The sequence below is a fragment of the Notolepis coatsorum genome (genome assembly GCF_963971535.1).
Source record: "Notolepis coatsorum genome assembly, contig: SCAFFOLD_197, whole genome shotgun sequence".
In the NCBI taxonomy this organism is placed as follows: domain Eukaryota; kingdom Metazoa; phylum Chordata; class Actinopteri; order Aulopiformes; family Paralepididae; genus Notolepis; species Notolepis coatsorum.
In genome coordinates, this window is record NW_028169795.1 from 412071 (window position 1) to 426939 (window position 14869).

Consider the following 14869-nt stretch of genomic DNA (forward strand, 5'->3'; position numbering starts at 1 on the left):
ACTTTTTTACCGATACCGATATACCGATATTGTCCAACTCTTAATTTCCGATACCGATATCAACCGATACCGATATATGCAGGGTTTCCCCCCCCCCCAAAAAATTGAATAATTTCAGGTAATTAACATTACATATCTCTTGTTGTGGAATTAACACAACATTATGCATACTTTTGAGAATAAATAAAATCTGAATTTGTTCTTACTTGCTTGCCTGGGTAAATAAAGGTTATAGAAATATAAAAAAAAAATATATATATATATATTTTTGAAAACCGATACCGATATTTTCCGATATCACATTTTAATGCCGATATCGGCCGATAACATCGGTAGGCCGATAATATCGGACATCCCTAGTTGAAACCCCTTTGCCTGAAAGATGACGTTGTGGTCAGCTTGAAACTTGAATGATGTCTATCCTACCTACCACCCCTACCTATTCAGGCCACTGCACCCCAACTCACTCCACCCTAAAAGAAAAAGGGAAAAATAAGCATTTTACTAAATGTTGCAGAGGATGGAGACTGGAGAGACAGGCATTTTAATGCCGTCTCTTTCACCTTTAAGTTGTTGACCCTACCTGGTCATTCAAATGTATTTACATTGAATACGTGTTTATGTGAATGTTTTACAGTTGATTCAGCGACTTAATGTTTTTATTGGGGAACTATCTTATAAATTGCCTTTTCCAGTGTTTAGCATTGTTTTCTAGCAATGTGGGGTTGTATCAATAAATCTATGTCTCTAATTCTCATTTTCGCACATTCCTCCAGTTCAGATGTCACGAGATCCTCCCCCACTGAACTAAGCCATTCTGAATTGTACGCGTACCCCTGACGTAGAAGAATTCTCATCTGCATACCTAACCTGCAACCGCTATGGTTGTAGCCACCGCCCACAATCTACAAATCGAGCAAGTTAGATCTCTCCTCAGCTCTCTCCCCCTTAGCAGCTCGAGTCGCAAAAAAAAGAAGCAGAGAGACAGAGGAGAGATCGCACTGTGGTATGAGCCTCTCTCTCTCTATGTCTCTCTCTCTCTCTCTCTTTTGGGGAAGTGCTGTCTGACAGGGAAACCGCATGTGTGCATGTGTGTGTGCTCGGCTCGAGTCGCGAGTCACACACGCGCACACGAGCGCTCTCAGAGCGATCTCTCTCTCTCTCTCCCTCTCTATCTCTCTCTCTCTCTTCCCCAAAGTTATCTGCGCCAGCGCGCGCCAGTATAAAAAAGTAATTTTTATTTTTTTATCACCAGGGCCCCTAATGCCCGCCCATGCCGCCGGGTCTGTTTGTGAGTGGTAGCTAATCACCATCCTGGCCCAGCTTTTGGGGTGAATAATGTATCTCAAAAGCCAGCAGAAGGGCGGAATACCCACTTCACTCGCCATGGTGACTGCACACCCAGGAGGACAATGTTCTATGTGTACTGATACATAATGTTTCTGTTTCAGACCTGAGAACACTATTGTAGAATAGTGATGTGACGTTCATGAACAATCTAAGTCCTTTGAGTGGCTCTCCGGTACGAAGGGAACCGAGTCATACTTGGCGGGAGCCGTTACTTCATACAGGGGGTGGAATTCCAAAAACTGCAACATTGCAGTTTTATTTTTTTTCATCCGACATTGCAACCATTGCAACAAGCATGATTCATTTACAATCTCATTTCCCCTTCTGCCTTCTATAACGTGATAAGGATATAAGACTATAACGTGATAAGGATATAAGATATCACCATAATATAGTCCTTGGACTTTTTCATTCAAACTTTGGTGGATGCCCATCACACTCTGGATATCATACATACATTTGAACGATTTGAGGCTTTGTTTCCAGGGGCTTTGGGCATCTAAATTTGAATCTGATCCAAATATTATCCTATCGTTATCCTAGTGATTATTCTGCAAATAAACCAAAGATTTCGATTTAAAGGAAAACTCCAACATTTTGGGAAATTAGCTTATTTGCCATCTACCTTGGAGTTAGACAAGAAGATACGTACCTTTTTCTTCTCTGTGCATGCAGTAGGAGTAGGAAGACGTTGGGAACTAGGCTAATGGAGGAACCTACTTCCAGTGACTGACGCTAAGCTAGGCTAACGGTGCAAGTCTTCCTACTCCTACTGCATGCACAGAGAAGAAAAAACGTACATGTATCTTCTTGTCTAACTCCAGGGTAGATGCCAAATAAGCTAATTTCCCAAAATGTTGGAGTTTTCCTTTAAGACAGATAAACCAAGTAATGATGAGCCAGCTCTAGGAAGGGAATAGAGCCAAAAGATCTGGCTCCCTTCAAAGAGCTGTATAGGCCTAATTCCCATTACTATTGCAGAATAAAATATATAAACTAAAATATTCTGCCAGAACACAAAATTTGTCATTCCCCCAAATGTCCCCATATCTTATCTATCTTATCATTCATTGTCTATGGAGCAGCTATTATGCCACATCAATGTGGAACGCCCTACCCAAAGCTGTAAAGGAATGTGAATCACTACCCACATTCAAAACCGCTCTTAAAGAGCACCTACGGGAGGCTGCAATTCGAAACTGGCCACCGTAAATGCCCAAACCCCCCACCACCTCCTAATAGACAGTCTCCTCCCCACCGCATGTATATATTCTCTCCCCACCGTATGTATATTTCTCTCCCCGCCGTATGTATATTTCTCTCCCACCCACCCACCCCCTCCAAATCTACAGTCTCCACCCCACTGTATGGATATTTCTCTCCCACCCACCCACCCCCTCCTAATGTACAGTCCCCTCCCCATCATATGTATATACTCTGTCAGGATCGATGGGTAACAGTACTGTATATTTGAATACCGTTTATGTCACAAATGTATCAGTACTAAATACCTGTATGTCCCTATGCCATAAATGTCATGTATGTTGTGTATGTCATAAATGTCGATATGAATTGAAAATGGGGGACCCTGATGTAAACAAGACGAACGTCTTTCTCTGGTCTGCATCCCCTTAACAATTGTGTGTATTAGGCCGTACTGTATTGTACCCATTCTGCAATCTGTTAAATAAAGTTTTAATTCATTCATTCATTCATTCATTCATTCATTCATTCATTCATTCATTCATTCATTCATTCAGCTCCGGACTTTATACTTGGTGACATCACAAGTTTAGGTCTTACTCTTTGGTCTATGGCTTTGGGATAGTAGTGTTCTCAAGTATTTATTGAATGTTCCTAGACAAGTACAATTTTGTTTGTTTGTACAGTGTCCCCCCCCCCCCCTCAATGTACAGTTTTGCTTGTTTATACAGTGTGTCCCCCCCCCCCCCCCCCCAACCACCTCCAATGTAAATTACCCAGTATGGTTGTCAATATCCCAATGTACCCAACCCCCCCCCACCCAACCTCCTCCAATGTACAGTTTCTACGTCAAATGTATATACTCCCTTTTCTTGACTCCTTCTGTATCACAAACAGTACTGTATTTGCAAATCTGGTATGTCATAAATGTATAGATGTAGCAGTACTGACTATCTGTGTATGTCATGTATGTCATATATGTCCTGATGAATTGAAAATGGGGGACCCTGATGTAAACAAGACGAAAGTCTTTCTCTGGTCTGCATCCCCTTAACAATTGTGTGTATTGAGCTGTACTGTATTGTACCCATTCTGCAATCTGTTAATAAAGTTTTCAATCAATTCAATCAATCAAGGGCGAGCTTGCAGAGCTTGCAGAGGAGTACGCTGAGAGGCTAAAAGGCTGTTGTTGCGCTGCACCATGACAGAAACAAGAATTGCCTATTGCCAGTCTCAAGTAGGCTAAAGCGTTCACAAGTAGGCTAATTAGAAACACATTATTTTATTATGGCTTGTCTCTACCCCCTGTCGGTGTACAGTATCTATCTCTGTGTATGTGTGCGTGGGTGCGTGTGTGTTTGTGCGCAGGCGTGCGTGCATGTTTGTCCTGACTGAGTCCAAGTGCATTTGACTTGTGCTCAAATCAGTTAGTTATTCTAGTTTAGTGACGGTCAGTATATATCTTGCATGTACACAAGGAAGACTTAAATCATGCAGTTCCATGGAATTTACGGTATTTAACGTTACAGCCATTCAAATAATTACAACCGTAAAATAATGTGAATCCCTACCCTCCTTCAAAACCGCTCTCATTGAGCACCTACGGGAGGCTGCAATTAGAAACTGGCCCCCCGGTAAATGTCCAACCCCCCCCCCCCCCCCCCCCACCCCCCCCACCCAACCCCCTCCAATGTACAGTTTCTTCCCCCTCCAATATATATATTTTCTTTTATGATCTCTGTCTCATAAATTTGTATATCTGGTATGTCATAAATGTCTGGATGTACTGTTTATCTGTATGTCGTGTATGTCATAAATGTCATGATGAATTGAAAATGGGGGACCCTGATGTAAACAAGATGAAAGTCTTTCTTTGGTCTGCATCCCCTTAACAATTGTGTGTATTGAGCCGTACTGTATTGTACCCATTGTGCTATCTGTTAATAAAATGTTCAATCAATCAATCAATCAATCAATCAATCAATCAATCAATCAATCAATCAATCAAGACTTGTGCTCAAATCAGTTAAATATTCTAGTTTAGTGACGGACGGTCAGTATATATTTTGCATGAGACTTAAATCATGCCCTATGCCAGAATGTCCCTATCATATGTGTTGATATTGTCCATTGTAATAACGCATGATTAACCCTTTCACTGCTGCACTACCAAAACGGTTAACCCTTTCACTGCGATGACACAACAGCAGGTTAACCCTTTCACTGCGATGACGCAACAGCAGGTTAACCCTTTGACCCCAGCAGACCTTCCTTTACTCAGCAGCAGTTCTGTGGAACAGCCTGCCCAGCAGCATTAAACAGGCCCCCGGGTTAACTGGCTTCAAAAAGCACGTACGATCATGGCAGTGGCGGCCGCTGGGTACTTCGCCACTAGGGGCGCTATACCAAATATTTTGCGAACATGTACAGTACAGTACAGTACCACGCAAGACTCATGGCAAGACGTGAGCGATTCGACTCACGCTCACGGCAATGAATCGGCTCTTATGAACGAGTCGCTCAGCTGTTATTACAACAACACACAACCAGTCAAATAAAGTATAGTCTAGACTCTAATTCACAACTTGAAACACAATATAAATAGAAAAGTTAGAAACAAAACTCGCCCGTCTCCAAACACAGGCAGATCTCTCCCTCTCTCCTTCTCTCTCTCACACACAGCGCGACGTGGAATCGATTCGTTACACAATCAGACCTATTATATACCAAGAATAACTTCAGTATGAGTACAGGGCTGTACACATATTTTGCATATTGTTAAACGAGCCAAGGCTAGCTATTAAACTATAGATATGAATCGAAAATCTGGGACCCTGATGTAAACAAGACAAACGTCTTTCTCTGGTCTGCATCCCCTTAACAATTGTGTGTATTAAGCCGTACTGTATTGTACCCATTCTGCAATCTGTTAATAAAGTTCTCATTCATTCATTCATTCAAACATAGACGATATTGAACAAGCCATAATCCACGTATTTTCAATCCGAGAGAGCTGCAGTAGTTAAATCAATGAGCCATCGATAAATAAACAATCAGCAATGTCTCGCTTCATGAATGGCCAGCAGTAGTACTGCTCCTAAAAAAACTATTTACAACCGTTAACGTTAAGAAGAGAGAGAGAGAGAGAGAGAGAGAGAGAGAGAGAGAGAGAGAGATTTCTTCAACCTCGAACCTAAATTCCTTAGCAACCCGTGTTACCAAGTAAACAAATCACAGAACGATAGCCAGTTAGCCCGCACCAGCCTAGTAGTACTACTAACGTTAGCTCCCAGAACGATAGCCAGTTAGCCCGCACCAGCCTAGTAGTACTAACGTTAGAGAGAGAGAGACTCACTGTTTAGTTGAAACGTCCAGGGCAGGAAACGTGTATAATCCGCCATATAGCTTGTTAGCCAAGTGTTAGCTCAGCTGAGCTCGTCGACGTTAGCACAACACTCAACAAGTACATTCCTTTGTCCATTTCCGCTCGAACAGACTGCAAACTACCTGGCGTTCTATCGCCATGCTCTAAGACAAACTCTAACCTTAACCAACTTTGAAAGAGTGCCTAAGCTTAACAGTCTAAAGAACTTGCAGTCACAGCACGGCACGCTCTAAGACAAACAACAGTCCTAGTACCAGGAACCAAGCTAGAACTTGCTAGAATTGGAACATTAGAAATTGGATTCGGCCAATCAGAGATCGTCTCTGTGAAATTCTGCCATAGAAAAAAATACTGGCGTCGGCCAATCAGAGAGCGTCTCCGTGAAATGCGGCTATGGAAATTCTCACGGAAGTTCACGCTGCTTTCTAGACCGCTTCAAATCGCGCTCGGATTCCAACATAATAGTCATATTTCAACGCACAACGCCGTATGCACTGATTGGCTGTGACGGAGACAGCGATCAAACTGTGACGCGCACTCAGAGCGCTATCGCTTCTTGCCCGGGCGAGAAATACGAAAAAATAAAAAAAAACGTCACTTCCTGCCCATGAAAACGCTGTTTTTTTTATTTAGATAATAACGTTATATTGTGCATTGGAAATACAAACATACTTAAAATGAGTAAATATTATTCATTTTAAACATGTTTATATTATTTATAGGGCTATAAAACAAAAAACTTTTTTTTTTTTTTTTCTTCTTCTCTCATTTAACAGGTGGGTCGGCGCCCATAGCGCCACCAGTGGCGAGCCGCCACTGGATCATGGCTATCGGCATAGGAAAGAGAGGGTAGCATATGTATTTAATTTATTATTCTTTTATCTTCAACTGTATATGCATAATATTGTATCTTAATGTTTGATGATGTTGTTTTATGTTGATGTAATAATGTCCTGTTTTTTAATACCAGGGAGGACCATGATGGAAGTAAGTGCTTGCATGTTATCATATTTTTAATCCCTTGATTTGATTTGATTTGATTTTTATTTGTCTCAAACATAGAAACATAAAACAAGTTTAAAAAACAAAAAGGTAAATATTCAAAGACTATTTCCATACAATAAGTGTTCGAGAAGGAACAGGGGGAAGAAGTAAAACAACTTATCAAGCCCTGCCCCTTCCTTACACTATTTGACATTATAATTTAATACAAATAAAAATAATATAACAAATAATAAAAAAAATAAAAATAAAAGTACAGTTTTTTATATATCCAAATATCCAAATGAGAAAAAATAATAGGCAGTCATATTACAGCTCAAGCTCCTCTCTCTTATGTGTCCATAAGTGCTTGTTTATAGCTACCTTTAAATGTATTGATATTTTTGCTTAATTAAAAAAATATTATTAAATTTTTTTAATAAAAAATTTTTGCTTGGATGATGTCTCTAATCCACAATAAAATCAATCAATCAATCCAAGTCTATCCATTTAAATGTACAACATGTTTACCAAGAGGGGAGGAGCTTTGAGAAGTGAAAGTGATGACAAGGACTACGGTGTCTGCGCGGGGACAAGTCCCCCAAAACACCCTGCTTTCTCCCTGCAGCTCAGCTCGTAAATACAACAGGGGGCTTCCGTAGCAATGGAGGGGGTGACTGTAGGGCAGGTCTTCGACGCGGAGTGCATCCTCAACAAACGACCCCGAAAGGTGGGAGAAACGTCGATAGTGTGATGTTATTATATATAACCGTATAACTCGTTTTTGCTCATTCTTCTTTCCATTCCCTTCTCTCTGCAGGGCAAGTTTGAGTACCTGGTGAAGTGGAGGGGCTGGTCGTCCAAGTGAGTAGCTGCTAGCTCCTCTGTTAGCCGAGGGAGCTAACGGTTATTAATAATAATAATAATACTACTAGGCTGTAACAATGACACGCTTCTTGCTCTTTATCACCCGGTATCTCGGGCCTTTTTGATCGATTAGTTTATTATCGATACACCGCTGCAGACGCATGGGAGCAAAACGATGCAGTCATTTATTCATCTTATTTGTTTTTTTCTTCAAAGCCATCCAGCTCCTCCTCAGCCCCCTTTAGCCCCAAGCAGCTAGTTTACATCAGGGTCCCCCATTTTCAATTCATCATAACATTTATGACATGCATGACTCTTTTTGTATCACAAACAGTACTGTATTTGCAGATCTGGTATGTCATAAATGTATAGATGTAGCAGTACTGTGTCTATCTGTATGTCATGTATGTTATGATGAATTGAAAATGGGGGACCCTGATGTAAACAAGACTAAAGTCTTTCTCTGGTCTGCATCCCCTTAACAATTGTGTGTATTGAGCCGTACTGTATTGTACTGTACCCAGATTCTGCAATCTGTTAAATAAAATGTTCAATCAACCAAGCAGCTGATGATATCAGTTGCCACAGTGACATTACTAGTAGTAGGTCACTAATCGTATCTGTTCTTCACTTGGTCACCGGTCGGTTATACAGCTCTACCACCAGAGATGGGAAATAAAGTACCGTTATACTTCCTTGGATGCTGATTGTTTTCGTGCACAATGTGAAAGAGCTATAGCTGGCTTTCTTAATGTTATTAACGTCAAGCTGCCTTGCACAACCACCATAGTCCCAAGCTTGATTGATTGAAAATGTTATTAACTGATTGCAGAATGGGTACAATACAGTACGGCTCAATATTAAGGGGATGCAGACCAGAGAGAGACTTTAGTCTTGTTTACATCAGGGTCCCCCATTTTCAATTGGTCATAACATTTATGACATACAGATAGACAGTACTGCTACATCTATACATTTATGACATACCAGATTTACAAATACAGTACTGTTTGTGATACAAGAAGAGTCTAAAAAAGAGAGTATATACATTTGACATAGAAACTGTACATTGGAGGAGGTTGGTAGGCAGGAGGTTGGTAGGAGGGGTGGAGGGGGGGTAACTGTACCATTGTATTATCGACAAAATCTAAATAATATACTTCCTTGGATGCGGGATGCACCCCCCCCCCCCCCCCCCCCCCCAACGCTGATTGTTTTCGTGCACAATGTGAAAGAGCTATAGCTGGCTTTCATAATGTTATTGACGTCAAGCTGCCTTGCACACAACCACCATAGTCCCAATAAGCTATGTATTGGTCAGTGTGAGCCCCGTACTGCATGAATGAAGGCATCATCTTTTACATTGTTAACCCTTTCACTGCCACACGTGTGTGTCTGTGCATCAGGCACTTTGATTATATTTTTAACTTTTACTGTAAATTGTGCCTCTATGCATTATGCACTTTACTATGATATGCACTTTTAGGGGATGTTGATATCAACTTTAGCATTTGTCCTTTTATACTGTCTGTGTTTTTACATATTTTTGTCTGTACTGTTTCTACTCTGCTCCTGTGTTGGATTAGTTGTAGTCGACACACAGTGTTTGCTCTGTACCTGTATTCCAATGTGGATTCGTCCATACATGGCAAATAAAATCTCTGACTCTGACTGACGACATACGGTTAACCCTTTACTATCAAAATAACCGTCTGTCGTGCGTGGCAGTGAAAGGGTTAACCGGCTGTCGTGTGTGGCAGTGAAAGGGTTTTAACCTTATGTGTATTGTCGCAGTGGAAAGGGTTAACCATTTTGATAGTGCGGCAGTGAAAGGGTTAATTCAGATTCAGGCTTATGTTCCTGTAGCTCACCATATAAAGAGTATATACAGTTCACATCGAGCGTCGAGATAACACATGGTATTACATTAAAAGTAATACATTCCGAGTCCTCTTTTTGATTTAATTTGATTTTGTGATAAATCCTCAGGCACAACAGTTGGGAGCCAGAGGAGAATATATTGGACCCCAGGTTGCTGGCAGCTTTCCACAAGAGGTGCGTGTGTGTGTGTGTGTGTAGTCTGCTTACACTTCCACAATATTAACTGGCTATACATTAAATCGACTATGGCAGACGTGAGTGATATTATTATGATCAGCTCACCCAGTTGGTGGCTGTTTTTTTTTTTTTTTTTAAAGCACAGATGTAATGTGGAACGGGGCTCTAAGTTTCCATCCGTACTGTGCTTGTGTTTTCTCCAGGGAACAGGAGAGGGAGCTGCTGTTCCAAAAGAAAGGGAAGAGGCCGAGAGGACGGCCACGGAAAATACTGGTAACTATCAAAGTGGCTGCTGACTGAGAGATCGTCCTCCTACAGTAGCTTCTGTTGGATATAGAAACTCCAATGATGACCCACAGCTGTCGGTCTGATCAGATTCACATTCCTTTTATTGTCATTCGGGCACCTGTTGTTACAGCAAAAAATTAAAAACGAGTGGAATTCGATTAGTTGTGGACGGTTCCTCAACCGTAGCAGCATCCAATATAATGTAAAATAAAATACCATAGAATAAAATAACAGCAAGATGACTAGCGTATATACAATTCTAACAACGTGTGCAGATATTACACTATATGAAATATAGATAACAAAATGGCTATGTACAGTTCCAACAAGAAAAATGTATGTAATAAAAAAATAAGGTGTGTCGTAAGGGGTTCTACAGCTAGATTTTATAAAACATATCGCTGCTGGCGGGACAACCTTGTAACTCCAAAAACCCAACTTTTCAGCAGATGAAAAAAACGAACACAGATTTGAGGGCGAATATAGTTACGAGGTTTAGACGGATGATTGGTTTAATGCTTTCCCATTGTGTAGACTTTGTAAGACCACACACATAAAGGATCATCTACTGAGTTGATTAAAAAAAAAAAAAAAATGGAGTTACAAGGTGTTGTCCCGCCAGCAGCGATGGGGTAGTTTCTTTACTTATGTTGGGGAACAAGGTTCAATCGACCCCCCCCCATAAATAATGCTCACTTCTAGCCTAGCACTGTCCAGTCGATTGACCTGTCTACATGTGCAGGTGTAACCTGATGTTTACCTTCTCACTTAAAAAAGAAAAAAAAAGTTCCTTTCCTCTGTTTCTGCTGTACAGTCCTTGTCCGGAGTGTACGTATCTGTTTAATTGACTCTATGTCCGAAACAATATCTATATATTTATTTTGTGGTGTACTCGCTGTAGTCTATATTCAACAGACCTATTACTTTGACTACTTATACGTAGCTTTGTGCAATATGTACATTATTTACATCCAACAGACCTATATTTAGTCTACTTATACATAGCTTTGTGCAATAGGTATACTGTTTACATTCAACAGACCTATATTTTGACTAATTATTAGGGATGTCCGATATTATCGGCCTACCGATATTATCGGCCGATATCAGCATTCAAATGTGATAGCATTCAAATGTGATATCAAAAAATATCGGTATGGGTTTTCAATATTTTTTTTTACATTTCTATACAAATGATCGGTTGATATCGGTATCGGAAATTAAGAGTTGGACAATATCGGTATATCGGTAAAATATCGAGCATCCCTACTAATTATACATGGCTTTGTGCGATATGTATATTGTTTACGTCCAACAGACCTATATTTTGACTACTTGTCAAATATAAGTATAATTATGTGCAATACGTCTGGCATATATGTGTACAGTTTGACCTTGTGCTCATTCCATATTGCAATGAAAAACTCCAAAGAAAAAATGTATGTGCAATACAGTATAGCAGCAGCAACAGTGTTTCTCAAGTGTAGTCCGGGGTCGGGGAGGCGAAGCATCTTGTTTTATTTTTGAATTTGAACAACATCCAACGTGTTAGTTTTAGTTGTGTTTACAGTCCTGGCTGAGATAAACCTTAATTTGTGTTGTAAATAAAAAATGCTCCGGGCCGTGACACACGACGTATATCCATCTCTGTAGGAACCTGAGCCTGCTGCCGAGAAGGACAGCCACTCCTCATCCTCTTCCTCGTCTGGCCTCTCCTCCTCCGCCTCCTCTTCTTCCGAAGAGGACGACGACGACGACGAGGATGAAGATCACGGGAAGAAGAAGGCCAAGCCGGCGCCCCGTCTTCGGGTCCCCCGCCCCGTCCCCCAGAAGAGACCTCAGGCGGCGCCGTTGGCCGAACCGGAGCCCGTCGTCCCGAAGAAGCGCGGCAGAAAGCCGCTCCACCCCGAGTTGAGGGCTTTGAGACAGGCAAAGGGCAGGCCACCTCATCCTCCTCCCCCGCCCCCGCGACACCACCAGGTCCTCAGGCCCCACCGGGACCCTCGCCGAGAAGAGCTCAGATCCGGGGTGAAGAAGCCCCTGCAGCCGGCCAGCTTCACGTACACGGGGCTGGGCAGGGCGTGCCGCGACGAGGCGGGGTCCGGGTCCCAGGGCTCCTCGGGGTCCTTCTCCCAGACGGGGTCGTCCTCTAATAATAAGCCGGGGTCCCTCAACTGCGTGTGGGCCAACCGCTCCTCCCCCTCCGCGTCCACCACCTCTCCTTCCTCCTCCTCCTCCTCTTCCTCCCACAACAACAGACCCAATCCTTCCTCCTCTCACTCTAAAAGCTCCTCCTCGCACGACCTCAAGCGCTCCGCCGCCTCGGACACGGGCGGCAGCAGAGGGGGGGAGGGGGTCAAGACGTCTTCTTCGTCGACTCTGAAACCGGGGGGCGGCTCGTCGGGGTCACCGGGTGGCTTTGGGGTGGCGGGGGGCGGCCGTGTGGCGGGTAGCCCGGTGGGCCAGCGCCCGGCGGCGGGCCAGAGGAGGCACGAGGGCCCCGGAGGTCAGAGCGGCGTCAGCGGTCAGCAGCAGAACTCCGGCTCCAAGTCCATCTCGTCCCACCCGCCCATCTCGGCCCGAGAGCGCGCCGCCAACCAGGCCCTGAGCCTCCGAGCCCTCAACCTGCAGAGCGTCAACAACAACAAGCCGGCGCCCGGCAACAGTCACCAGGGAAACGGCAGCAGCGGTGGTGGTTCCATGGCGACGGTGTCGAGGTCGAGCCTCCGGAGCGGCGCCGCCCCCGGCCCCGTGGTGAAAGGCGCAACAACGGGGAGCCTTAAAGAGACACGCGTGCCGACCACCGCGCAACGCTCCGGTCCGACACCAGGGGGAGGAGGAGGAGAGCAGGGGAGAGTGAGAGAGGACCGGGGGAAGGACATGTCGGTCGGCACCACCGAGAGAGACGGCAAGGGGGCGGCGGGGGCGAGCAGCTCGGGGCGAGGGAACGGCCGGCTGGAGAAAGTAGTCGGAGGCGGCGGCGGCGGGAGGCAGGACGAGAGGAAACACGGCCTCGTCGTCGCCACGAACGACCGCGGCGGCTCTCAAAACAGGACCCTTCTTAACGAGCTCAGCACGGGCGACTCCGACGAGACCAGCAGCAGTGAGGAGTCGGAACACGACGACGACGACGACGCCTCGCCGTATCCCGGCAACAGACGACCCAGCAGCCTGGGCGCCGTCTCCATGGAGATGGACAACATGGACATGGAGACGGACTGGCGTCCGGCCAGGAGCCTCCTGGAGCACGTGTTCGTCACGGACGTCACGGCCAACTTCATCACGGTGACGGTGAAGGAGTCTCCCACCAGCGTGGGGTTCTTCAGCTCGCTCAACCACTGACTGGACGCCGGGGGGGGGGGCCTCGCGCCAACTTCCTGCCAACCGCTAACTAACACCGCGGCGGCGCTCATCTGGGGGGCCTGTCAGTCAGCGGCCAAGACCCCCCCCCCCTCTCTCTCTGACTGTACCTCCCAGAACAGCTCGAGCTGCAACTATGGTGGATGTATAATTTGTGCCGGCACAACTCGACACACGGTTCAGTTATTTGATCAAAAAGAGGCTATGGAGAGAGAGGGCTGCAGCGTTCGTGGTTTTGTGTTTCAGTAGGTGCTCTTTGGATTAAATCCGGGGGTAGGATCCGTTAGTTATAGAAAAATTTAGGTTTTTGAAGGCAGCTCTACACATTTTTTAAAAGTCTTTATTGAATGGCTCACATTATTTAGATAATTTAAAAGAAACCAACATGTTTCGGCCTACAATCAGGGCCTTCATCAGGGTATAGGTAACTTAGTTAGTTAGTTATGTATACCCTGATGTTGGACCGAAACATGTTGGTTTCTTTTAAATGATCTAAATAATGCGAGCCATTAAATAAAGGCTTTTAAAAAATGTGTAGAGCTGCCTTGGACTTCAACTTTTTTTATATAAATAACACGGTTCAGTTACTTTCAGCTTCGGTGGCTTTACTAGTAGTCGAGCCGGTTGTTTCTCTAATGTCAATTGGAGACACTTCACCCCCCCGTCGTTAATTGTGCCGGCTTGGGACCGGGGGATGCTGATCCCAGGCCTGTATCTGACGTTGGCCTGTTGTCCAGAGTACCACCACCACTACCCCTCAGTGCCTCAGGGTTCTTCTTCTTCGTCCGAGCGTCGACCCAATGACTCCGATACGGCCTCCTCAAGGACATGGTGAAGGCGAGGGGATTCCAAAATGTGTGTTGTTTGTTGGACCTGTATCGAAAGAAAAAAAGATGGACGTCGTCTTCAACTAAATAGAGGCTTTAGCCCAGGGCAGCATGTAAACGGAATCGTCTTGATTAGGTACAAAACATCATATCCCATCTTGGTTTTTATATATTTCTTTTCCAGTTCTCCTTGGACCAAAGGTGTCGCAAATGTGAATAATGTGTTTTAAAAAAAATAATAATAATATGTTTTATATTTTTCATTCTGTCAGTATTCCTTGCACTACACTCAGCCTATGTCTAAGCTACAGTATATCTGACTTAAGAACTGTTCATCTCAAAAAAAGATGTTACATCGTGGAATTTTTTTTTTTTTACACCCAGTTTTCTATCATTTTAATACAATCATAGTCATTTACAGTTATAATAATGTCTTTTGGAAGTGAAATGTTTTAATTTATATTTGTAAATATGTATTTTTTTTTCTTCTCCTTGTGATATCTTATCTGTATCTGGTGCTTATATGTAGCCTGTGTGCCTCCCTGCCATT

General features: G+C 43.8%; 1 protein-coding gene across 1 annotated transcript; it reads left to right on the plus strand.

Moving 5' to 3' along the window:
• Window positions 1–7583: 7583 nt before the first annotated feature.
• LOC311248025 (uncharacterized protein) lies at window positions 7584–13761 on the plus strand (the record flags this gene model as incomplete). The annotated part of the gene is made up of 5 exons (XM_084338989.1): window positions 7584–7649; window positions 7740–7783; window positions 9776–9841; window positions 10048–10117; window positions 11786–13761. The coding sequence occupies 5 exons, from the start codon at window positions 7584–7586 to the stop codon at window positions 13472–13474; spliced, it is 1935 nt and encodes a 644-aa protein (XP_084195115.1). The 3' UTR covers window positions 13475–13761.
• Between the last annotated feature and the right edge of the window lie 1108 nt (window positions 13762–14869).